General features: G+C 40.2%; 3 protein-coding genes across 9 annotated transcripts; 1 reads left to right on the plus strand and 2 right to left on the minus strand.

The window, feature by feature from the left end:
• Positions 1-478: 478 nt before the first annotated feature.
• LOC139771905 (F-box/LRR-repeat protein 4-like) lies at positions 479-5,231 on the minus strand. Of its 3 annotated transcripts, XR_011718011.1 has the most exons (9): positions 4,903-5,231; positions 3,531-3,782; positions 3,313-3,415; positions 2,762-3,218; positions 2,462-2,663; positions 1,962-2,346; positions 1,784-1,878; positions 1,554-1,701; positions 479-1,403 (listed from the first exon to the last, which is right to left on the minus strand). XR_011718011.1 is itself a non-coding variant. In XM_071705091.1 (8 exons), the coding sequence occupies exons 2-8, from the start codon at positions 3,771-3,773 to the stop codon at positions 1,395-1,397; spliced, it is 1,494 nt and encodes a 497-aa protein (XP_071561192.1). In that variant the 5' UTR covers positions 3,774-3,782; positions 4,903-5,228; the 3' UTR covers positions 479-1,394. The 3 variants fall into 3 exon arrangements, 2 of the variants coding, with proteins under 2 accessions (XP_071561192.1, XP_071561198.1); XM_071705091.1 differs by lacking the exon at positions 1,554-1,701 and having other exon boundaries at positions 4,903-5,228; XM_071705097.1 differs by lacking the exons at positions 1,554-1,701; positions 4,903-5,231 and adding an exon at positions 4,659-4,724.
• A 618-nt stretch (positions 5,232-5,849) lies between these two features.
• Positions 5,850-11,481, plus strand: Asnrs-m (asparagine--tRNA ligase, mitochondrial). Its single transcript, XM_071705166.1, has 4 exons — positions 5,850-6,124; positions 6,506-7,080; positions 7,199-7,646; positions 8,555-11,481. The coding sequence occupies exons 1-4, from the start codon at positions 5,996-5,998 to the stop codon at positions 8,813-8,815; spliced, it is 1,413 nt and encodes a 470-aa protein (XP_071561267.1). The 5' UTR covers positions 5,850-5,995; the 3' UTR covers positions 8,816-11,481.
• On the minus strand, positions 9,241-21,916 carry Pcf11 (Pcf11 cleavage and polyadenylation factor subunit). Of its 5 annotated transcripts, none has more exons than XM_071705143.1 (17): positions 21,751-21,916; positions 20,138-20,366; positions 18,376-18,501; positions 17,696-17,878; positions 17,373-17,597; positions 17,133-17,237; positions 15,590-16,802; positions 15,016-15,124; positions 13,591-14,943; positions 13,254-13,496; positions 12,814-13,166; positions 12,462-12,723; positions 12,140-12,366; positions 11,647-11,888; positions 11,514-11,528; positions 10,675-11,185; positions 9,241-10,587 (listed from the first exon to the last, which is right to left on the minus strand). In XM_071705143.1, the coding sequence occupies exons 2-17, from the start codon at positions 20,303-20,305 to the stop codon at positions 10,247-10,249; spliced, it is 5,676 nt and encodes a 1,891-aa protein (XP_071561244.1). In that variant the 5' UTR covers positions 20,306-20,366; positions 21,751-21,916; the 3' UTR covers positions 9,241-10,246. The 5 variants fall into 5 exon arrangements, with proteins under 5 accessions (XP_071561244.1, XP_071561214.1, XP_071561224.1 ...); XM_071705113.1 differs by having other exon boundaries at positions 15,016-15,127; positions 21,751-21,909; XM_071705123.1 differs by lacking the exon at positions 21,751-21,916 and adding an exon at positions 21,517-21,684 and having other exon boundaries at positions 15,016-15,127.
• Between the last annotated feature and the right edge of the window lie 1,371 nt (positions 21,917-23,287).

Consider the following 23,287-nt stretch of genomic DNA (forward strand, 5'->3'; position numbering starts at 1 on the left):
AATCTGATATAGGCTTTTAGAGTGATTTCAATTAAACTCTAATTAACTTAAACGGTAATTAAGCTATCAAATAATATTCCTATCCTGTTAACGTGAAATTATTAATCTTTTATTGTCTGACACATTAAAAAAAAAGGTTGAATTAGAGGGAAAACGAATTAGACAGCTGGTAATTTTGCTGCAAGCGATTCGGGGCCGCTATTTTCAACAAGACGTTGAAAATAGTGGTCCTCGGTCGAATTCATTGGCCGATTAAATTAATCGGGCCTAATTAAAGTCGCCCTTAGGCCCGATTCATCTCGTCTAGGCTGCATAGCCGTTTTTACGGATAGCACGGAACGCGACACAGTAGAGAGAAAGATGAGAGGCGCAATGACGGCGATTTTCTCTAGACCACGACCTGCCACGACCACGCTAGAGGCCGTACAGTAGCGCCACACAGAGCCTCGCATGTAACGAGAAATATGATACAATAGTGGGAAGGTTCGAATACTTCGAGCTATTTTATTCTAAAAGTGTACACATTTTTTATTTTATGGAGAAACGATGGATTTTTTAAAATTAAATAAGATTATAGTGTAATTTTCAAGAGGAAACAGCGGACAAATTCTGCCAATATTTATAGTAGCTTTCATGAGTTTATTTCAGAACAGTATAAAAATAAATTTGTACAACGAACTTTACGGAAAGCTGTTTTAGAAACTGTAACTAGAAAAAGTATCACAGCTGGAGATCTATTTCTAAACGAAAGAAACATTACGGTTGCGGAAAAAAAATATCAAGAATTTACTAACGATGTTATTAATGTAGTTTTTCTAGTATTTCGCTGAACAATTATTTCAAACAAAGAAATGACACCATCGCCCAAAAAATTCAAATTATGAAAAAGAAAAGAAAGCTAAAACGGTTCAAAAATAACAAAACTATAAATAAATGTGAATATTTCGTTTTTATTAAACATTAACTTATTTGAAACCTAATTTATCAAATAATTTTTACAAAATTTGTAAGTAAAAAAATATAAAAAGTAAATTTGATTTGTACTAAACTATTAAACACAACTATTTCAATTATTCAAGACGGCATTGCAGATTGTATAGACGGACACGTGCGGATATCTTTCCTTCCATTGATTAACCAATTGATTAGCCAATTTATTTATATTACAGAACATAAAATAAAACTCCTGCAGTTTAGGACATTGTTTCAAAATAACGGAACAATTATCAGGCATATCAAGTTCCGCGTCAAAAAGATATAACTTTTTTAAGTTTTTGCACTGTGCTAGTAATTCCAATCGGTGATCTGTGAGGACAGCATCGGACAAATAAACTTCTTGCAAGTTTTGATAAGAGGAAAGTAATTTAAATAAACTATCATCAGTAACTGAATAATCACCGCGTCTGTAACAAAAATGATGTAATTAGTACAGTACTTTAATTGCAAAGAGAAAATTCATGTAACTTTTTCAAGATGCTCGCAAAAGAAGCAAACAAATTTCAATAAAGAATACAATAATGTGTTTTAAAAGAAAATGTAGCACACACACTTACAGATCAAGGTGCACTTTTTGTAAATTCTTACAGTTAGCGAGAGCATTTAAACCCTGAGATGTAAGATCACGTGTGTACAATAAATATATTACTTCCAAGTCACGACACGAATTTCCCAACTCTATTAGAACTGCATCGTTTATCCCGTCTATCAAAATTATCCGGTCTGTCCATAACTGACGCATCCGTTGATTATTTTGCAGTATTTTGCAAAGACGTTTGGTACTTACTCCAGTATGAGAAAGGTTTAAATGTTCCAAATTATTTAGCCTCTCGAGATATGAAAATCCTTCATCGTCTATCATAAAATAACTCAGATCCAATTCTAAGAAAAATTTGTATTACAAATTGTTATACAATTTACCAATAATCTTGACAATTATATATATATATATTATATGCATATACCTTTCAAATTTTTGCATGTCTCTGAAGTTTTAAGTAGGACAGGATTAAGGAAAAAGCCACAGTCGATGAAGCGACGAGTCAATAAAGGTAAGTGACTTAATCTTAAATGCGTTAAACGCCTGCCGCAATTATCAAGAAAGTTTACGAGATCATTAACATCAAAGATGCATCCTGTAAGATCTAATTGTTGCAAATATTTACATCTAGGTGTAAAATAACGAAATATATCGCACATATATTCGTCAGACCTAATACATCGTATGTTCAAACGTGTATAGAGTAGAGGATCCCGTGTTAAAATATCAAAGCGCCTATTATTTACTTCATTCATGCGGCATAATGTTACCACATCTAAGTATTTAAATATTTCTAGTAGTATTTCATTCTGTAAAGATAAAATATAATTAATGTAATACAAAATAAATACTTTAATACTCAAAGTACGAAATGTCATTGTAATAAATATTGTGATGAGAAATAGACTTCTTAGAATACTTTACCGGAAGCGCAGATAAACTGCAACGTGATAGCTCCTTGGATTCATCCAATAAGAGTTTCACTCTCTTGGCACAATTCGAATTACTTTTCAATAAAATACGACGCGGATATCTCTGATCAAGAGGTTGTTCATAACCAGGGATTACCTCCTGAGATACCTTTTTGTGCTTCAAATTATTCTTATAAGAAACCTTTCTTATGTCGCTGCAAATATTATCGGAACAAATTAATTTTTAAATTAATTTTTATTATTAACAGAAAAAATGGATTCAAATATTATTTAATGTCGATAATAATAATACCTTTTACAAATAACACAGTATTTGGAAAAATTCTGTTGCAGATGAACTATATCCAAGTGTGCACTTTTTGAATCTGCTGTTAAATTATGAACATCGTCGTGGTGTGGAGAGTACATGCAGTTAAATTCTTTGATTAGATTAGTAAAACTCTTATTAGGATTTTTAGGGGAAATCAAATCTGATGTTCCGATAAGCATCACAGCATCTAGCTTTGTGTAAGAGACCTGTGTACTATATTTAAATGTTAGTCTGAGCATTTTGGTTTTAAAGTCGCACGGATGCGACAACGGTGGAGAAAATAATCTTGATTTCGGGGGTACAATCTGAAACGATTCATCCCACAACTGAATCCAGTGATTATTGGAATCTTGAGCCGAAATTTGAATTACGCTTCCAGGATTACATATTTCGTAAATACAGACTCTGATTGGATATACAGCTTCATGAAACTCGATATCTTTAAATAGAAAATATTATTATATTTACTCCTTTCTCAGCAAAAGCGTATCTTCCTTAACAATATCTTATTTATTGATTTAAATATGACATACCAATATATCTTTTTGTCGCATCATAATCGCATAAGAATGGTAGCGGCCCATCAATGGATCTCGTGAAATTTTTGTTTTGCCATGGAGATATTGAAATTATCCTCTATATTAGAAAATCAAAATTGTCAAATAGTAGAAAATCTTGTAACATATAATATATAGCGATTACTTTGTACAGGACTATAACAGAGATAGGTAGTACCAGAAAATTCACGTACCTCGACATCACAAAAAGAGATGGGTAAATGAAATGGTTGTCCGTAATTTTGAAATTTGGGTGGCCCAATTATGTCAGGGGCAGTATGGAATATGCTAAGACTCTTATGGTCCACGGCAACAAATCTTTTCTTCACAAATTGATAGATAAAGTCAACACTATCCTCTTCTCCTACGGATACTCTGTCGACATAGGGATATCGACTACAACTCTCGCAATATGAAGATTTATTGTGGGTTGTCATATTGTCTCTCTAAAAGAAGACAAAAAATATGAAGAATAATAATCCTTTCTTTTTTAGCATATGCTAAAATGCATTATAATATCATATATATTTATAATTATAGCGTTAAGATTATATGTATAATCTAACAATAAGTTTATCTTGCTTCCATTCGCATTGCTCAGTACTGACATTGGCCGCGGTCCATTTGACGCTACAAATGCTTCGAAGCGTTCTTCTTCTCCTTCTGTCTTCATTGAAAGAAAGGAGAAAAGGAATGCTTCGGAGCATTTGTAGCGTCAAGTGGACCGCAGCCATTATTACATAGTCTGCATGTGTGTTGAATATCATTATTAAATAATTAATTATTTTAAAGAAAATAACAGTTATTTTTTAATTTTGTTAATGTAGAAAAATGTTCTTTTATAAATCTGAAATATCGGGAGCTGTGTGTTCTTCTACTATCACGCGTGGCACACACGTGCACGAGCACAAAAGAAAGAACAAAAAAATTACACAATTTAGATTGCTCACATTCGCCAGACTTGCGCTTAGTTTCTAAATGACTATAAAGTTCCATTCTACAATAGTCGTAAGAGTAGATGTAAGACGCGTAAGCAGTAAGCTATTGACTAATAAGATTTTTACAATCCAAGAATAATCGATTGTAGTTGGTCAACTTTTACTGCTTACGTCTTACCGCATACTCTTTCAGTTATTGTACAATGGATTTAAGATTTTCCGAAATGTATTTTTTATCTCACTCAATGTATCTTTTATCTCATTTTCCGATACGCGTTATAACATGTTCCACCACGTGGTACTGTGTTTCACACGGTAGAAGAACATACGACATACACACGTACACGTGCACCAAAAAAAAATTGCAAAATTTAAATTGCTTACGTTCGCTACACTTTTACGCTTACGCTTTTAAATGACTAAAATTTTTCAAAATGTATTTTTTTATTTATTTAATGTATCTTTTATCTCATTGTTTGATATAGGACATATAGGTTATAGCTAAGTTCACAAAAGATCACACAGTGAATAAAAAAAATTAATTATCTACCGGAAATTTAACTTAATTGGAACTGAATCAAAAAATTAATCAGTAAAACTAATTTCTATCGATTTTCATACTACTTACTGTTTATCAGCAAGGTAGTTTTGATTTTTTCCGTATAGAATGAAAAAATCACGAAAGACAAGGAATGTTGGAACACGTGGTGAGCACATACTATTGCATACTGCTTACTGTTTTTGTGTAGGGGTCCGTTACGAGTTAAGCCCCGGACACACACTTTTTCGTAACAGTAACAGTAAAATTTCGACCAATCGCGTTGCTTGAATCGAGAACGTACGGCCGTACGTTCCCGAATAGAGTCAAGCTCAACAGGGTCTTCTTACCCCGCTAATTTTTCCAAGCCCGTGAAGCATACTCGCCGTTGGACGCCTTTAATTAATTTTTATTAGAATAGAGTTGTTTTCGAAATAATAAAAATTATATCGACACTTTATCCAAATGATTCTGGAGCGATTGGATTAAAAAAACATATTTTTTAGACACTTTCTGCTAATTATACGCTTAATTGATTTTAATTAATTGTGATTATTGTATGGTTTTCCAAACTCTCTGAAAAGTTTTTTCCAAATATCTCCAAATGATTTCCAAACGATTGGATAAGATAATTTTCAATAATTTTTAATTTGTTTGCCAACTATACGTCGGTGGAGCCATGGGCTGATTGCGCCTCTCTCTCTCTCTCTCTAGCGACAGCGTTAAGCCCGTATCAGACTACGGATTGGGATTGAGATTGGATTGAAATTTAATCAATCAGAACAGAGAAAACTGATCTCAAGTTTAGTAAACTTTGCTCTGATTGGTCAAATTTCAATCCAATCTCAATCCCAATCCGTAGTCTGATACGGGCATTAAGGGAGCTTTCCAGCAAGCGACACAAGTCGACACAAGTGTCGTTTTGTCTTTGTTACTCATTGCTAAAATAGAAAGATAGAACGACGTTTGTGTCGACTTGTGTCGCTTGCTGGAAAGCTCCCAAAGATGTGGCTTGATTCGCCTAGCTCGTTCTCCACCCGCGCGCAATCCCGAAACACCCCGAAACCCGACGCACGACGCACGACGCACAACGCACGACTCCATTTTGAGCTTACTCGTAATACTCGTGCGAAGCAGGTATTGTTTCCGGGATCCGATTGTTGGAGTTGTACCGCCCTCGGAAATGCTCACGAGGTATATCGGGAGGCTGCACCCGCTTAAGACGGACGTCGTCAAGTGCGGTGCGCACAAATGCACGTCAATTTTAGATACGGCGTCAAGTGAGGCGATTGGGAAGCCTGCCAAAGTACAGGTTAGAGCGTGCTCCTATTACGCGGACTTTTTCGCGTCGCGGACCAACGCGAAGGCTCGAGGCCTCGAGGGATGTCCGACGGGTGTCCGGGAAGGTCACGCTGTCTTCCAGACAGCTGTCGGCCGTCACTTTCGGACGTCCGTGGCACTTGGCACGATATTGCATAATTAATAGAGACGGAAAGTTCTGGACGTTGTTCCATGACTGTCCCATGATTATCTTATGCTTATCCATATTTACAAACTTGACAGATGCAATAGAGTTTAACGTTGACTCGCCGTCGCTTTCCGTTTCGTCGTCGCATCTACGGCTTACAATTGAATCCACCGGCCTAAACTTGTTTACCCACTCACAGACATGTATATTGATCTCCATACATAGGGCTGGGTACGCGCGCTGCGGAAGATGAAGGACAACATCTTTGTCGACATATCCGACGGATCGACGTGCGAAATGTTGCAAGTCGTTATGCCGAAGGCGGTCAAACCCGACGAGCTGCGTTACGGCAGCAGCGTCAGCGTGGAAGGAGAGCTGGCCTCCGCACCTAACGGCAAAGTGGAGCTGCGCGCGACCGAGGTACGCGTGATCGGCGCTTGCAACGTATCCGAGGACGGATATCCCTTCGCACCGAGAAAGAAATACGATTCGGACTATATCAGGCAGTATTTACACCTGAGGCCGAGAACGCGTGGCTTCTCTAGCTTGCTGAGGCTGCGCGATCTCGCCAGCGCGGTAATTGGCGATTATCTGAGAGATAGGGGCTTTATAAGAGTGCACACGCCGATGTTGACGTCCAATGATTGCGAGGGCGCGGGCGAGGTGTTTGTCGTCAGGCCGCAGTCCAAAGAGGTCGTAGAAAGTATGAGGAAGGAGGGTCAAACCGAGGATGAGATTTACTTCGACACCGCCGCCTTCCTCACTGTCTCCGGACAGTTGCATCTGGAGGCGGTAGCAAGGTGATTAAGTTCTTTGATTGCGTATTGTCAAGCGACACGTATATCTCGCTGCGCACATGTATCTTTTGCAGTCGTCGCTAAAATCATGGGATGCGATGTATTGTTAGAACTTTTTCAGAGCCCTCACAAAAGTGTACACTTTCGGACCTACGTTCAGGGCAGAAAATTCAAAGTCCAGATTGCATTTATCAGAGTTTTACATGTTAGAGGCAGAGCTAGCGTTTCTTACGTCTATCGAGGAATTGATGGAGGAAGTTGAGCTTTTAGTGAAGCGAGTTACCGAGCGAATGATCGAGAAGGGCGCCTCGGATCTGCGTGCGATCGGTGCCCCAGAGCCGCAATGGTTGAACAAAACATTTGCATGTTTAACGTACGAAGATGCGCTTAACGTGTTAAATGATAATGCGAGTCAATTGCAACGACCCGTCAAGTATGGAGAGGCATTCACGAAAGAGCACGAACTGTTTTTAGTGCAGCATAATGACGGGATGCCAGTGTTCGTTGTTAACTGGCCGAAAGAAATTAAGCCATTTTACATGAAAGAATGCGCGGACGATGCATCAAAGGTGAGCCAGCAAAAAAATAATGCGCAACTTTTAAGAATGTATGTTTCCTACAATGAGATATAAGTATATTGGAGTGTGCACTGGGTCAGCCGGCGCGAGCCGAGAGAGAGAGAGAGGTAAATAGTTTTGGGCTAGCTGTCTTTGTACACAACTTGTATGACAAAGACAACTGCAGGATACGCGCATGCGTCTTGCACAAGAGAAAAACAGAGATCCTAAGGGCCGATATCACAGTCTCCGATTAACGTGATCCTCCGATTAAACTCACTCTGCATCTCTTTCTAACTGTCTTTTCGTCTCTTTCTAGGGGGACAGTTAGAAAGAGATGCAGAGTGAGTTTAATCGGAGGATCACGTTAATCGGAGACTGTGATATCGGCCCTAACTCGTCGGGTGCATTCGTTTACGCAGGTCTGCATGCAGAAACATCATCCGAATGCTAAAAATCCTACAGCACAAGTTACGTGCACTATAGATTTTTAACACTCGGGTGATGTTTCTGGACGCAGCCCTGCGTAAACGAATGCACCCGTCTATTTATCTCTGGATAAGGCCTGTTCGTTTTATGCTCATTTCTCTCAATGCAGATTGACTTTAATCCCAGTTTAACTTACTTTTTATCTCCTAATTCTTAGAAGTAGGAAGAGCTGAAAGGAAGTTAAAATAAGATTAAAATTAATCTGCATTGGTAGAAATGGACATTAGCTGAACTTTTTGCACAGTTCATCTTTTCTCTTTTTCTCTCCAACGTGAAAAGAAAAAGAGGAAAGATAAAGTACAATAAGTTTCAGCTAAAACGAAGAGGCCTATTATTTTCCGTCCACGAGCGTAACATGGCAGTGCACACTCCAATATATTTATATCTCACAGTGGTTTTCTATACGTATCTTATACATGTTCTTTTGAAAGGTAGCAGCACTGGACCTGCTGGTGCCAGGTGTGGGAGAATTAGTAGGAGGCAGTATGCGTGAGGATGATTACGAGAAATTAGAGCTGAAACTACCTCCCACGGGGAATCTCTCGTGGTATTTAGATTTACGTAAATATGGGAATGTACCAACAGGTGGCTATGGAATGGGTTTTGACAGGTTCTTGCAATGCGTCTTGGGGATCGGCAATATCAAGGACACCGTGCCTTTCCCCAGATGGCCGCACAATTGCAATTTATGAATAAAGTTTTCAGGGTTGTTGTATCATTTAATCTCTCCCCCCTAACAAAAAGAAATGCATATTGATGCAACAGATTAATCTTCCCAATGGAAAAACAATGTCGCATATAGTTCATATGAGAAATCTTTTCATAAATTATTGGAATGTGCACTTAGGTTTCTTGGGATGGGATACGATTGCAACATGGATCGAATAACTTTCTTAAATTTTTTCGGGATAAAGTTTCAATGAGTTACACAAGGGTTCCATTTTGTGAATGCAGTTTATTGAATATTGAGACATACAACGAAAATATTAACTTTTTATCAATGTCTTTATTGTTTCAAGTATTCCTAGTTATGAATTCAAATCCGTACCCTAAGTAGCATCGAAGCTATAATTATAAAGGATATAGTAGAAAGGTTAATTAAAAAGAAAGTCAAACCTGTAATAAACAAGTCTTCTTTTATACAACAAAATAATGCATATCTAATTGCGGTAGTCCTCGTCATTCTTGTCGTCGTCATTGTTTTTCCGTTGATGGTTTATATGTATATTACAAGTAGAACCCATATATATCACATAATTTGTACACCTTGAAATGACTCGCCCCCTATCCCTTCCCCCCCCCCAAAGAACTCATTCATTTCGAAGGGGGTTTGCCCCATCCTACACAAGTACAAATAGTACATAACGTTACAGGTGAGTGCAAATTAACAATCAAACTCACAAGTACAAACGGTACTCGAAAGTTTCTAGTGAGCGTAAAAACATCATCAAACTTAAACAAGTACAAATGGTACTTGAAGTTTTCAGTAAGTGTAAATCATCGGTAAATCTTCGTGATGGTTTCCTTGATCACAAAAGCGTATCGCTAAATAATACATTCACTCACGCAGGAATGCTACTACACATCTTCCTAAATTACACGAAATATGTACAGCTCTCTTTCTTTCCGCGTTCATTGAGATGGTAATATTCGGGATATATATTCACACTTGCACGCATTTCACACACACATTTTTTTCTTTGAACTTGTACGACGTGACTGAATTCGATAAGAATCTAAATAAAGGGTTTCAGTTCGTGCGTTCGAATAAACTGTGTATATGCAAGAATCACGTAGTAAATTTAAATTAATTTATTTCATAATAAATTAATTTAAACTTACTAATTTATGTAAATTTATCTAAATGAGAAGAGATAAAATACCCTACAAGGACGTGGATTAAAATATCCATGTATATCCGTGTGTTAAAATATCCCATAGAACGAAAAATCTTTCTATGGAAACTTTTTTGAGTTACATCATCACGCCGTACAAGCTGTACAAAATTATGATGTACAATATGTAAATAAGCTAGAAATAGATCGTGTTCTATCTAAGCCTAATTCTAGCACTTTATACACTGTGTCGCATAGAGACTCATTTCCAAACTTTGTACACGCTATTTACATAATAGAACAAAGTCCTGATAATTCCTGCCCTTTTTCTACGGGAGGTAAATTCGATAGCTTCCTACCCTGCAAACTCGGTTTAATGGAAGCTGCCACTAACGGCTGTTCCGCGTTTTCCTCTACGGGCGTCTCAACCGCTAACTTCTCCTTCTCTTTATTCTCCTCCGGCTCTTTGTTAATGTTCAGCGGTTTAGTAATATTGATCTTAATTCGCGATGGAGCCGCGGGAATAGACGCCGGTGTCGAGTCCAATTCCACGTTTCCGTCGATGGAGCTTTTCACTGCGGTATACGTTGTGTCGACCGTGCCGGATTCAGTCACAATTTGTTCAGGATCTGAAGAGAAATCAGAGTATTATAGAGACGTGCTTGTGTGAAGTAGAAAGTAGTTTGTTTACGATAATCTAAGACCGACACACATACCTGGTTCAGGTTCCATAGGTTCCTCTTTGACTTCCACGTTGGCGAAATCGAACATTTCGCTGTCGGGTTGCTCGTCAATGTCGTCCAGTGGCTCCTCTTTAATTTTAATATTCTCAAGAGGTACGGTTGCACTTTCGCCCGGAGACTCATCTTCTTCGTTTATCGTAGGAGCGTCTTTCTCAACGTCCTCCATGGCACCTTCGGTATTCTCGTTGTTGACACTTTCTTCGTTCTCTTTCGCCTCCGTATCGTTCTGCGGAGCTTCAGTGTTCTCTGTGTCAACAGGCTTCTCTTTCTCTGACCCAACAATAGAGTCTAAAATTTGCATCATGTTTATTTCCACTTGGTTCAAATTCTTCGTAGATTCGAGCTGCTCCTTATTCGACGTTTCTGCATCGGCCTCTTCTTGTTTTGTTTCATTTCCGGGCGTTTCTTCGGAACATTCTACCTTATTTTCCTCAACTTCCGAAACTGCCTCCTCAAGCGCCAATGCTGACTTTTCTAATGCTCTCTAAAGTATGAACAATAGATCAAGATTATTAAAATCGCATAAGTTCAAAGATGCCAGCAGTGGTATAAATAAATACATTATTTATATCAAAACCAATTAATATATGTGCGAGTGAGAATAATTATACGACGACATGTATGGAGAAAAAATTGTGAAATGTTCAACTCCTTCAGATGCATGTTGTTAAAAAATAAACAATCTCTCGTATATGTTTTAAATAAACGGAAATATTGCGTGTATAAAGTAACAGTTATTTGTTCTATTACTACGAGCAATAAAGCTTATAAACGATGTGCCATGAAGGTGAATTATTAAGAGAATCACGTACCGCTAGACTTTTTTCCTATTTTTTTTTTGTAAGAATGTAACAAACGTTGTTTTGTTAATGGAATACAATATCGACATATCAATCGACAAGATTTAAATGTATACATCGATTAGAATAGGGAGACACCACAAACCTTATAATCCTCTAGACACAGCGGATGGTAATTCTTGCTCTCGTAATTAACTGCCGGTCTCAAATGCCACTCCTCCTTTTCCTCATTATAGAACTGCTCAAATGCGTCGTGGCACACTTGGCATCGCGATTCTTCGTCGCTGCCGGTCGGAACGCTGGGCTGCAACGTTTCCTGCGGCGAATCATCGGTAGCCATACCTTCCGTTTCTGCCGTCTGTTTCTCAGTCTCGAACCAACTTTGCGCTGAAAGAAAGAGAAAACGAGGCTTATAAGATAAAGAAGCGACGAGGCGTCATTGTAGTCGAGCAATCGAACACGCATGGTTTCGTTTACTCTTATTATTAAGTTACCCGAGTCTTACGCTCCGAATATCCTCTCGCTCGTCCGCTGAGCTAAATACTGCCGCCTACAATTCGGCTGGCCTGACATTATGTTCGAATTTTTGGAACTCTTTGAGTAACGCGTATCGAGGAAGGGTAAAAAAATATACGAACCTCTGTCCTCCAAATCTTCGATCTCCTCAAACTGTATCCAATCGCTGACATCGTAATACCAGGGCCGGGAATGCGCTTTTCTCGCAGAGTCTCGTTCACGCCTGTTTTGTCTAAAGTGCCAATCCAGATGGTGGCTGTATCGAGTAGCCAACTCAGGTGCGAATCTGGCGCCACAAGAACTGCATTGCATGCCGCTGTACAACGCTGTTGCGATTGCTGGCTGTTTACTGTAAAAGAAACAGTCGTTTGATATCCGAAATTTGATCTTGTCTCACTTACATATTACGAAGGACAAATACGACGTCGATAGACGATAACTTACATCTTGAGAGTTTCCGGTTTGTCAAAGGACACTGGAGTAATTTCAGGATCTTTCTTCTCTTCTTCCTCCTGTTTCTTTTGTTCCGAGAGATTGGGAACGATACCAGTCTCAACCAATCTTTGGAACAATTCGCTCATATTCAGTGGCAATGTCGGTGCTGGTGCGGACGGATTATTTTCCACGGGTTCGGCTTGATACGACAAACCGGACGACGGCGCCATCGCTGATGGTAGAACTGACGACAATATATCTAATTGCAGGTCTAAAATTATATCAATAATTATTAAATCATAATAATTTAACAATTAAAGAATTATAATATAGAGAATACGTGATGGAGTTAATTTTTCACCTGGCTTCGAAGTAGAAGTAAAATCTAGACCATCTTGCGACGTGGATTCGTGTTCTATAGCGGGCAATTGGCTTGGCGCAGGGGCAGCGTCTATCTTCGGTTTTTGGGCTACTATAGGCGTCGCTGGTGGTGGCGATTCGCTGGGACCTTCACCTCGCATTCCGGTAATTTTAACATGACCAGCACGCACTCCTCTAGGCAATACTGAAAACCTAATAAAATGCTTCTTGTCTCTGACAATAATAGGCTTAGGTAAGCCCCCAAATTCGACCTTAAACGGTCGTCCATTTAGAAGAACTGTCTGCAATGCATCCGTGAATTCTAACGTATGAGGCTTTCCCTCGATTTCAAATCTGTAAAAGAAACAAGCATGATTACAAAAGCGCACATTTATGGTGTAATTCTTTAAATAATTCGCACGCCGCGGGAAATGTACTTACATCTGTGGTTTCGCGTCTAGAAACACCGGCACCATATTGCGTGCATTGATGATAAGATTAATTTTCGCGACTACGAGATCCGTTCGCTTCACGGTGCCGATCTTAACTTGCGGCGGAGGACCCTCCAGTTTCACGCTGACTTTTTTCCCGCCGAGTTCGATTGTTATCGGCATACCGCCAAAGTAACACTCGTACCAGCAATCATCAACGTACAATTCTCGAGTGGGTGCTCCCAATTTGATTCTGAAAAGACACAATTCGCGATATTATTGCAATTCCGAATGTACCGGAATATTTAGAGTACAGTTCAAGTAACAACTGGATATGATGTACCCACCTATGCACCTCTCCCTCGTACATAAACTCCTTGTATTGATCGTTAAATGCGCAAGTTATAGTATCTTTCTCGTCAATCAATATTCTTCTTATGCCGTCCTGGAAACCGATCTCTCGTGGATCGTCCCAGTTCATGAACACCACACCGGTTTGCCCGTAATAACGAATCTCTCGCGGTATATTGTCAATATTTATGGACTTCATGGTATCTCTCGCTATCTCAGCCAACAGTTTCGAGTCTGGCGGCGGCAATTCGCGGCTGTGCGAACCCGGATTCTTTGAGTTACCGTAACTTTGATCGTTATCCTCGAGGTCGTACTTGGCGGATGTGTTCGGCGATACGTTCCTGCCAGACGCCAGAGGTGGCATGTTTGTCATAAGATTACTCATTGGTCCGTTCATCATCATCGCGGGATGACAACCCATCGCCATAGGAGAGTTCGACATAGGTCCCATTGGTCCCATTGGGCCGTTCGGCAAAAGATTCGACATGATCGGCCCATTAGGACCCATCGGACCCATCATACCGGGTCCTAAACGCGGATTGGGTCCCATATTGTGATTGAAACCGCTATGATACTGATAATCCGGTCGCATCGGCCCGAAGTGTCGCGGATTCTGCCAAGGACCGACAGGTCTCATGTCCGAATTGAAGTGTCCTTGCGGCCCGCCGTACGGTGGCCCCGGCGGATGCGCCCACGGTTGTTGCCACGGCTGATTCTGCCATCTCGGGCCGTTCGGGTTTCGTGGTATCGGATGCTCCTTGTTTCGCATCATCTCCTTATCGTTGGACGGGCTGAATGTCGCGGCGCGATCACCGGGGCCAGATATGTCCATGTTGATACCCTTCTCCCATATCACAGTGCCAGTCTCTTTCTCCTTACGCTGCGCCGCTCGCAATTTCCGGTCCTCGCTCATATGCAATACTTCTTGTATCAAGGTGTTGTACTGGGTTTTTGTGATCGATCCCTGGTTCAACTGCTCGGCGGCTTGCTTCATTATTATCTCAATATTTCTATCGTCATTTCTCTCGGGCTTATCATTCTCCCGACCTCTGCGCCCTGGCCTGGTGTCCTGTTCCTCGTTCGATAACGTTCTTCTTCTCTCTTTAGGATCATCCGGGAGCTTGTTATAGAGTCTAAGACGTCCTAATCTATCCCTATTACGGTCCCTCTCGCGCTTATCGTCGACGTTGTTAACTTGCTTATCTCTGTCATTCTTCGTGGGCGTCTTTAACTTTGCCCAACCATCTTTTCCATCCTCCCCGGAAATCACGGGCGGTGGAGGCGTCGGAGGTCGACCGGCTTTAGGATGCGTCAACGTGCGCAAATCCACGTCTTCATTACCGAATAATCTGTGAAATATAAATAAAGTCTTGCAACTTATTGTACACGTGAAATTAACGTAATTAATTAACGATACATACGCGTCAAATTTCTCAGCCTTGGTTTTCTTCGGTGGAGTCGCCTCTACACATTCCTCACTACGTCTTTTGTTAGTGTTAACCGATGGTAATACTCGTAGATCTAAATCTTCTTCTGGAAAAGAATTCAAGATAGAGTAACTCGTGCGAGAGAAATTTATCACGAATTAACTTAATGTTACCGTTTCTCTTTTTTATCATATATCCCTAATGCATTTCGGAGAATAAGATTTTCGGGCAATATTTTCCTGAAGAAATGCACGTTAAGAGATTTCACCAAAGTAATTGGAATTATATAAATTTTGAGCGCAAGAGAAGTTAGTACAAGTTGAAGAATACTACTTTTTAAAGATATCACCTGTTACAGTCTTGCAATTGCTACCAGAGATGAAGCAAACATTGTAGTCACCTTTATGAGAAAATATTCAAGACAGAATTTTTAGCAGTAACTAGAGAAGGCACGTAGGAAAATTGGTAGATACTCTTACATGCACAATTGAAATAGATGGCAGATATTCATGAATAGTGTTACTGGTCGTTACATATAGATATGTGTTGCCAAACACTGTTGACTCACTCTTTTCGGATATGGAAACAGCGGCTCCAGGTAAAGACAGTGGTGCCCTGAGATCTTCGTCTTTGCTAGAGGATTCCAATGTTGGCTCGGCAGCGATTTGAGTATTTCCAGCACTGGCTGGAGAACGTTCCGGACTAAGACTGTCGTCTTTATTTCGTCTTACATAATTTCTCTGTCTAGCGTTCGGCCTGATCTCTTTGAATGCGGGTGGATGAGGAGGAGATACTATCAGCGATCCAGATTGCTCCTCCTCAGTAACACCACCGGAATTGTTCAAGCTCGAGCTCGATTTCGCGTCGTTACGCCTGGGGATTCTATACGGAGGACTTGGACTACGCTTTCTCGATTTCGTATTCTTCTTGCGGCTTTTCGAGGCTTGGAAGGAGGATTGTGGAGAGGTACGTGAGGACGGTGAACTGTCTCCGCTGTCTTTCTCACGAGATTTTGACCTAATCGGACTCGAGTCTCTGTCGACTTTCGGAATCTTACTCGGACATATCTGAGGCTGTTTAGATCGCGACTTATTACCTAATTTCCTATGCGACGACTTGGAGGAAGTGGAAGACTTGTCAGCCGAAGACGAGGAAGAGCCGCGCGAGTTCGAGCTCTTCGAGTCTTTCGACTTGTTGACGTCACTACCTCCACTTCCTCGATTGCCCGTTGATAATACTGAAGACGAGTTATTACTGGAAACCGATAAACTCTGGCTGTTCTTGGAGTTGTTACTGTTTAGGTTACCACTACTATTACTATTTAATCGAGGATCTTTCTTTTGACTTGTTCGATGCAAGACAGCATCTTTATTTATGTTACTACTGAAATTTTTATTATTGCTATTATTATCAGCATTATTGTTATTAATAACGTTTAATAACGTCGGATTATCGGATCCGGCAGGATTCGCCGGAGGCTTGTTGATAGTTACAGCCGATTTCGAAAGTATCTGCTGTTTTAATTGGTTTGAAGTTACAATTGTATTTGCCACTTGCTGCGTTTGACCTTCACTCCGCACTTCTTTCGGACTGGTCGTACCCGGTCGTTGTCGTGGATTTACCGTTGGCACCGCCACATCCTGAACAGCAAGAGTGGGCTTCAAACGTGGATCTCGCGAGACTGGCTTAGCCGACGCTACTGCTATACTACTAGCTGGTGCGATTCGTGGACCGCTGTTTGCTCCTGCGTTCTTTAAAAGCGATGCCGCCGCTGCTGGAAACTATAAGCAAATGAAAATGTTATTAATCGTAACTGCTAATATTCAACAATTATATATATGCAATGTCGCATGATTCCGTACAAAAGCGATAGACTCATGACTTCGGATTTGATCTTATGCCATATATAGATTTTTAAATTCGTAATCTGTGTGAAGCGGATCTTTAATACTCCAGAATAAGGATTAGTAGGTTAGTAACCCATTCTCGAAAAAACAACCCATTTAAAACCTTCAAAATTACGAAACCTTCAAATTGAGACAGACCAAGACCCGACTCAAACTGTGGAACCACAGGTTTCTTTAATTATATATGTGACATATTTAACTTACTTGTTTTGCTACTTGTTTTGGAGTTTGATTTGGCACTAGAGGTGCTATAGATTTCGCCTGCGTCGTTGTCTCCGTAGTTGGCGCAACATGTGCAGTGGACACAATCTATAACAACAAAAATATATATATCACTATTCATATAAAGAAAGCCCGGCGCAGTGAAGCGTTAAACTGCGAAAAAAAACTATAACAGAGTCTCAGTTGATATCTATTTATAAAAACTGACTAAGTAGGACTTACCACTTCTGTCTTCAAGCTTCCAGCTTGTTTGTCAAGCTGCCTCTGCTGTTGTTCTAAACTCGCTTTAGCCTGCAACAATTCTAACTCGATTTTCTTCTTTTGCAATTCTAACAATTCTCGTTGCTTCTTCAGCAACTGTTCTCGCATGACTGCTTCTGTTGTTGTTGCCGGTTCTCCTGGTGACAATTTAACAGGCGGAACGATTGACGTTGCAGTTTGTTGAGGCTGAAAAAATTAATATGCAAACCATGATATTATAATAATAATACGTTTTCCTCGCACATATACAATCGTATATTTATATATATATATATGAAACTTACCATTGAAAGAAATCTTGGGTTGACATGTATGGATCCTGAAGGGATGCTAGCAGATGGGATGATTGGCCATGCAGGATCAATACGTTGTACCTGATAATCTAATGTCAATAATTTCTGCGGTGGAAATACATCGCTCCACGTTTGTCGCAGCTTCCACATGCTGGCTCTCGTGTTCTCGTCGACCTATTTATGAAAATGGCATTGGCAATCAATTACGAAATTAAAAAGAAGCCGAGAGAAACTTTGGCGTGAGATCAATCATTTTAAATTTCGAAGATATCGCCAACTCTTTCGCATATATATTCGATAGAATTCTTGTTTTCGTTTATTAAGATTTTTCTGAGAATTCGAGATGTAAATATTTATATCCTTTCTGAAAGGAAGAACCAATATATGAAACTCCGTATCTATAAAGGCTTTCAGAGTTGCGAGGTGAGTTGGATGTTATATATTGATCAAACAATTATCTTATGTCATCGTAAAATATAAAGTGCCAGGCTCTATACACGCTATGAAATATTCCTTTCATAAACTTCGTAGAGTTTGTAGTTTTGCTTCATTGCGTGCGGATAGAAAGCAAAGGTTACTCCCGGTCAGCGACAGATCGCGAGGAAGAAGTCGCGCTTGTCCCTGATGGTATTCTGTATCGGCGATCTTATGAAAACAATGAAGATATTTACCTTCTCAAACACGCCGCAGAATGTGTTTACTATGTTTTGCGTGAAGAGATTCAGATAGTCGCCATTCACATTCTTGACAATCGAGTCGATGAGATAGAGTACCGGTAACTTGATGTCACTTCTCACCTAATGAAACACAACAATATGCACAATACGCTACCTCACTAATTACTTAATAAGGATTACTTAAGCTATTATATGTGCGCGGTTATTTAAAAATATCTCGATATACATGCACATTCTGGAATCATATAATGATTCCGAAAAAATATAGTTTCTCTTCAACTATATATTCTTTCAATTTGAAGTCCATTTTTCCTTGGAACAGCTTGATAGGAAGCCTAATTACGAAAGTGCTTAACGTAGGTAGAAGATCGAGGCTCTGCTATATTAAATTTCAATAGGATAATTTCGCAAGGGTAACACACATAGTAAAATCTTATATTTTTCAATTAGTTATAAATACATTTTATTTGTACAGATACTTAAACTGCGGCTGAATTGCCAGTACATTTAATGCTGCAAGTAAAAGTGCAATGAGAAATAGCCACCTATCAAATTTCCATTGGGAAAATGTCCATTGTAAATTTGTTGAAGAATGTATAGCTAAGGGAAGATGGATATAATTTCGGAACATTTTGTACATGAAAGTGAAGGGTACAGGGGATAAACGATCAAAGTCCACTTTTTGTCGAAATTGATCATGCTGTCTTGTGGCATTTTCAAAGAACTTTCATCATTCTTATCTGTTGTGATCGAGAACAGTTACAATTCATTGGAAGTAAGGCCGAAAGAATTGTACCGCGCTGGGGGAAAAACGATCATAGTTCACGCGCTTGTGAGGAAGAGCCATTAGTAAACACTAAGGCTGCGTTCCCAATATTCACTGCCAGTACTGAAAATCTATGACGTACGTAACGTGAACTATCCGATGTCTTGAAACTTAAAATTGCGTTCTTCTCGAAATTACTCCGGATGGACATTGATCGTTTTTCCCCTGTACTCTTCAAAATTCACATATTATCAAAGTCGATTATTGCATTCCTAAAAAATCGACAAATTCGTGGATAAACTGTATTTTATTCAAGCACGGGTATGTGTTCTTATGTAGTAATATCACGTAGGCATTACATAATCCTAAGCATTTAACACAGTATGTACACAAGCCTTTTATTATATGGTTTAATAAAATATAATATAAATCAACTGAGATTGGACACGAACGTATCGGATATCTCGACTAATAAAATGTACGTAGCACATTTGGAATTTTACACAAATACAATATTGAAGTCAATAAGTTTTGATAATATTTTATTTGTTTTGACACACATAATGTAATATAACTACTATAAACCTTGGTATAAAATATTGCTTCTTATATAACGCAGTCTCAAATTATCGCGGTTTTTTTTTTACACACGCCTTCCGATTTTCCGCCTCAATGGAAAACCCATCAGTTATTCTTTACAAAAATAACACAGGCTGTTTATATCTTTATAAATAATTCGCGAATTGTGCGCGATGCAAAGAGAAACAACAGGCAATATCACATACAATAGGACTGTTATGCCACGTGACGCAGTAAAAGAATTTTTCGTTATGCTTATATATACAAAAGGAAACTTTGCAATTAAAAATAAAAACGTTAACGGCGAAGGGAAAAAAAGTCTACGGTTTTACGCGAGTTAACATTGATGCGCGAAATTATTAATCTCGAAAAATCCGTATTTTAGGTGTAACTATGGTAGAGATAGGTAACCTTTTGCAGATGATCCTCGACGGCTTGCACTATCGCTGATGCGTGTTCGATGTTATCTTCGGCCAGCATGGTGAGCATGTTGATAAGCGGCTTACTGTTAATCGTAAGATCAGACAGAGATGAGATGTACTCCTCTGCGACTTCTTTGGACTTGGTTGACGCGAACATGATGCCACCACGAGCGGACAAACGCGCGAGACCCTGATCGAACCGAGAACAGGGATTCAAACTGTAACATAGAGAAGGACATGCGCTATGTAGTAAAAATTTTACCCTTTAATAAGGATTAATTTAAAAAAAAGAAGCAGTTTATGTATTAGGCAAATATAAGAAAAGTTTTTACAGCTTTTAATTCCCCCTTGGAATAATAATCCATTAAATCTACTTGGTTTGATATTAAATGAAATAAAATATCTAAATAGAGTTGATTGGATGTTTTGTGACGGAAATTATATATATACGGTTTATAATTAAAATGTATTAAAGAGTACGTTCAAGGAAATCGAGATCCTGGTAATCTCCGGCTCTTAAACATAAATGTTTCGCATGCTTTTTATAATTTCACGCGCAACGACGGGTATTACATCATCTCAATTATCTCGCTCGTGAAAATCTGCGTGTTTTTCCAGAAAACCTGTTGTAAAACACGCACTGGCACGAGTCCCGACTAAACCCGTGCTCCGAAAAATCCGACAGAATCTGGAAAGCGTTACGACACGCGACTGGAAGCTCGTAACGTGCCACATCCCGAAGGAGCGCGTCCTTCAGGACGCCACTTGCTTCCAGCAGGTCTCGAAACGCGCCCTAACGTCGTCCGCACACGAATTATCACCAAGACAAACCGTCCGGAGGGATGATTCACCCGGGAACGCGTGAATTCCCGTGGGATGATTCACTCGCGAGAAGACGTCCCCGTCGGGAGACGAGAAACGTAACGTCGCGTGGGACGTCACGGTCGAGCAACGGCGCGCGGCTTTTTGCGGCGGCCGTCCCGTTCCGAAAAGGAAAGCCCCGCTTCTCGCGGTCGCGCTGAGACGAAAAATCTGGGACGGGAAAGCGAGACGAAGCGCAGCTTGGCGACGCGTCGCGACGCGTTCCGACACGCGCCCACCGTTAAAGGGACCGCGCGCGGCTGGAATCCGGCCCGGATTCGGGGTAACCCCGAGGGCGTCGCTCCCGACTCGGGCCGAGGAGGACTCCGACGACTGGTGTTTACGTAATACCATCCGCGGCGGGCTCTGGACGAAGGTCGGCGGACGGTACGTCTCCGTACGCGGAGAGAGAAACACTTTATCGATTTCACTCTCGCGGTCTCCGTCTCGCGCACACGCTCTCTCGCTCTCGCTCTCCTCCGCGATCGAAGCGGCGATTTTCCCCACCGGGATCCGCGCGAGAGTCCTCCCGGACGCGACGACTCGTCGCCGTCCACCAGGAGCAGGGTCGCGCGGCCGCGAGGCGTCCGGCGCGCATCTGGAGCAGCCGCCGCCGCCGCCGCCGCCGCCGTTGCCGTCGCCGTCGCCGTCGTCGTCGTCTCGCCTTCCGTGTCTCTCTCCGCGAAACTCGTCCCCCGTACGCTTCTTTTTTCTACTATCTCCTGACCGACGATTAATTACCTTTCCTCAGCGCATCGCGCGACGCAGGCAGACACAGCCCGTGTGATGTTACGCCCCGTACTTGGACGGGATCGTCGAAAAAGGTACGCGCGTCGCACTGCACTACTGCTTACGCGAACGGGATCTCCACGTAAAATGAGCGGTGAAATGGCCGCCGCGCATACCACTGCCGATGGGGGCGACGGGACGGCGCGCGATGTAACGTCGTTTCCCATTGGACGGCGGTGACGCACGAGAGCGGTTGGTCCTCCTCGGGAGAACCAATCGTCGGGCGCGTTCCAGCAGCGACCGGCGTCGCTGCGATCGCTCGTGCAACGAGTCACGTAAACTCGTTTCTATGCCGTGAAGTGCGCCTAGAAAACCGAAACAGCTTTTGGCGAATTTCTCCCCGTACGACGTACGACGCGGCAACACTGTGCAACGGTGCGCGGACGGCGGCGAATCAATGCTTCGCTTTCCGTTCGAACGAAGGATAATTGGCTACAGGAGTGAGAATTTAGATGCCTGAAATTCATCACGAAAGGACGCTAAGTAAAATTCCCAGATATGCAAATTCTCCTATTGGTCTCCCAGATAGATATCGGATACATTCCGAATGTCCCAAGATTTTATGGCACATATCGAAATGTATTTGAAAATGTTACATTTCGAATTGTATCTGAAAATTTTCGTATTTTAATAATTTATAACGTCCTAACGAGTTCTAATAATACTCGTAGTTGGATGTGAAACTTAAAAACATGTAAAAGATATCATTTCTTTTGAATATATTTTATTGTGCATTAATTATAATTAATAATAACGCGTTAATTAACCATAGAAACAATACTGTATGCTTGAGTAAAGATAAGACTGTAGTCGATCCTTATAGATATATTAAAAAAATATATCTTAGTTCTATTTAACATTCGAAGAAAACGGATTATTTTATAATTTTTCTCCATATTATAATGTTTCATATATTTTTATGTATATTTCGCGTTACGATCGATATCACATCCTTAATTCAGTAATTTAAATTCCGTGTATAAAATCTACATATACTCATCTATACTGGAAATATTTTACCTTAACTTTTTGCAAATCGAGATTTACAGGAATTTGAGAGATACTTTTATGTTAATATAACGAGTATTAATCCGTGCGCAAATATGGTCAACGTTTATATATATATTGTCCAGTATCTGCTATGGATGTAAAATCTATAAATGCATCAGGTGCAGTTCCTTTTCAAAGAAATTTAATCCTTTACGTTTTTGGAGGGAAATATCATTGGAACAAAAAACTATTTGTTTTAACATACCTGCATAGATGTGATTAATATACATATAGACATAGATATTTTTTTCTTTGATTCTTTTATTCTTTGACATTTAATTATTGAGAGAATCATTATAATAACCTATCTATACTATATCTATGACATTTTTCTCGAAGAAACTTGTTCCTAAATCTTCGTAAATAATTCTTTAGAAATATGAGAAAATATATATCTTTTATTTTATAATTAACATCTGTACATAAGCTATACAAAATA

Source organism: Temnothorax nylanderi, unplaced genomic scaffold (genome assembly GCF_030848795.1).
Source record: "Temnothorax nylanderi isolate EJ_2023f unplaced genomic scaffold, tnyl_v1.0 TNYL_tig0003_pilon, whole genome shotgun sequence".
In the NCBI taxonomy this organism is placed as follows: domain Eukaryota; kingdom Metazoa; phylum Arthropoda; class Insecta; order Hymenoptera; family Formicidae; genus Temnothorax; species Temnothorax nylanderi.

What these genes read in the sequence shown, in the direction of transcription:
- LOC139771905 (XM_071705091.1), bottom strand. Translation starts at nt 3,773, where the DNA reads ATGACAACCCACAATAAATCTTCATATTGCGAGAGTTGTAGTCGATAT. An exon ending in TCTCTTTTTGTGATGTCGAG is followed by an intron (nt 3,416 to 3,530) that starts GTACGTGAATTT and finishes TTTCTAATATAG; the next exon opens with AGGATAATTTCAATATCTCC. An exon ending in TGCGACAAAAAGATATATTG is followed by an intron (nt 3,219 to 3,312) that starts GTATGTCATATT and finishes TTCTATTTAAAG; the next exon opens with ATATCGAGTTTCATGAAGCT.
- Pcf11 (XM_071705113.1), bottom strand. Translation starts at nt 20,305, where the DNA reads ATGTTCGCGTCAACCAAGTCCAAAGAAGTCGCAGAGGAGTACATCTCA. An exon ending in ACCCAAGATTTCTTTCAATG is followed by an intron (nt 17,598 to 17,695) that starts GTAAGTTTCATA and finishes TAATTTTTTCAG; the next exon opens with CCTCAACAAACTGCAACGTC. An exon ending in TGTTTCCATATCCGAAAAGA is followed by an intron (nt 15,128 to 15,589) that starts GTGAGTCAACAG and finishes ATTCTTTTCCAG; the next exon opens with AAGAAGATTTAGATCTACGA.
- Asnrs-m (XM_071705166.1), top strand. Translation starts at nt 5,996, where the DNA reads ATGCTCACGAGGTATATCGGGAGGCTGCACCCGCTTAAGACGGACGTC. An exon ending in GGAAGCCTGCCAAAGTACAG is followed by an intron (nt 6,125 to 6,505) that starts GTTAGAGCGTGC and finishes CTCCATACATAG; the next exon opens with GGCTGGGTACGCGCGCTGCG. An exon ending in CATCTGGAGGCGGTAGCAAG is followed by an intron (nt 7,081 to 7,198) that starts GTGATTAAGTTC and finishes GAACTTTTTCAG; the next exon opens with AGCCCTCACAAAAGTGTACA.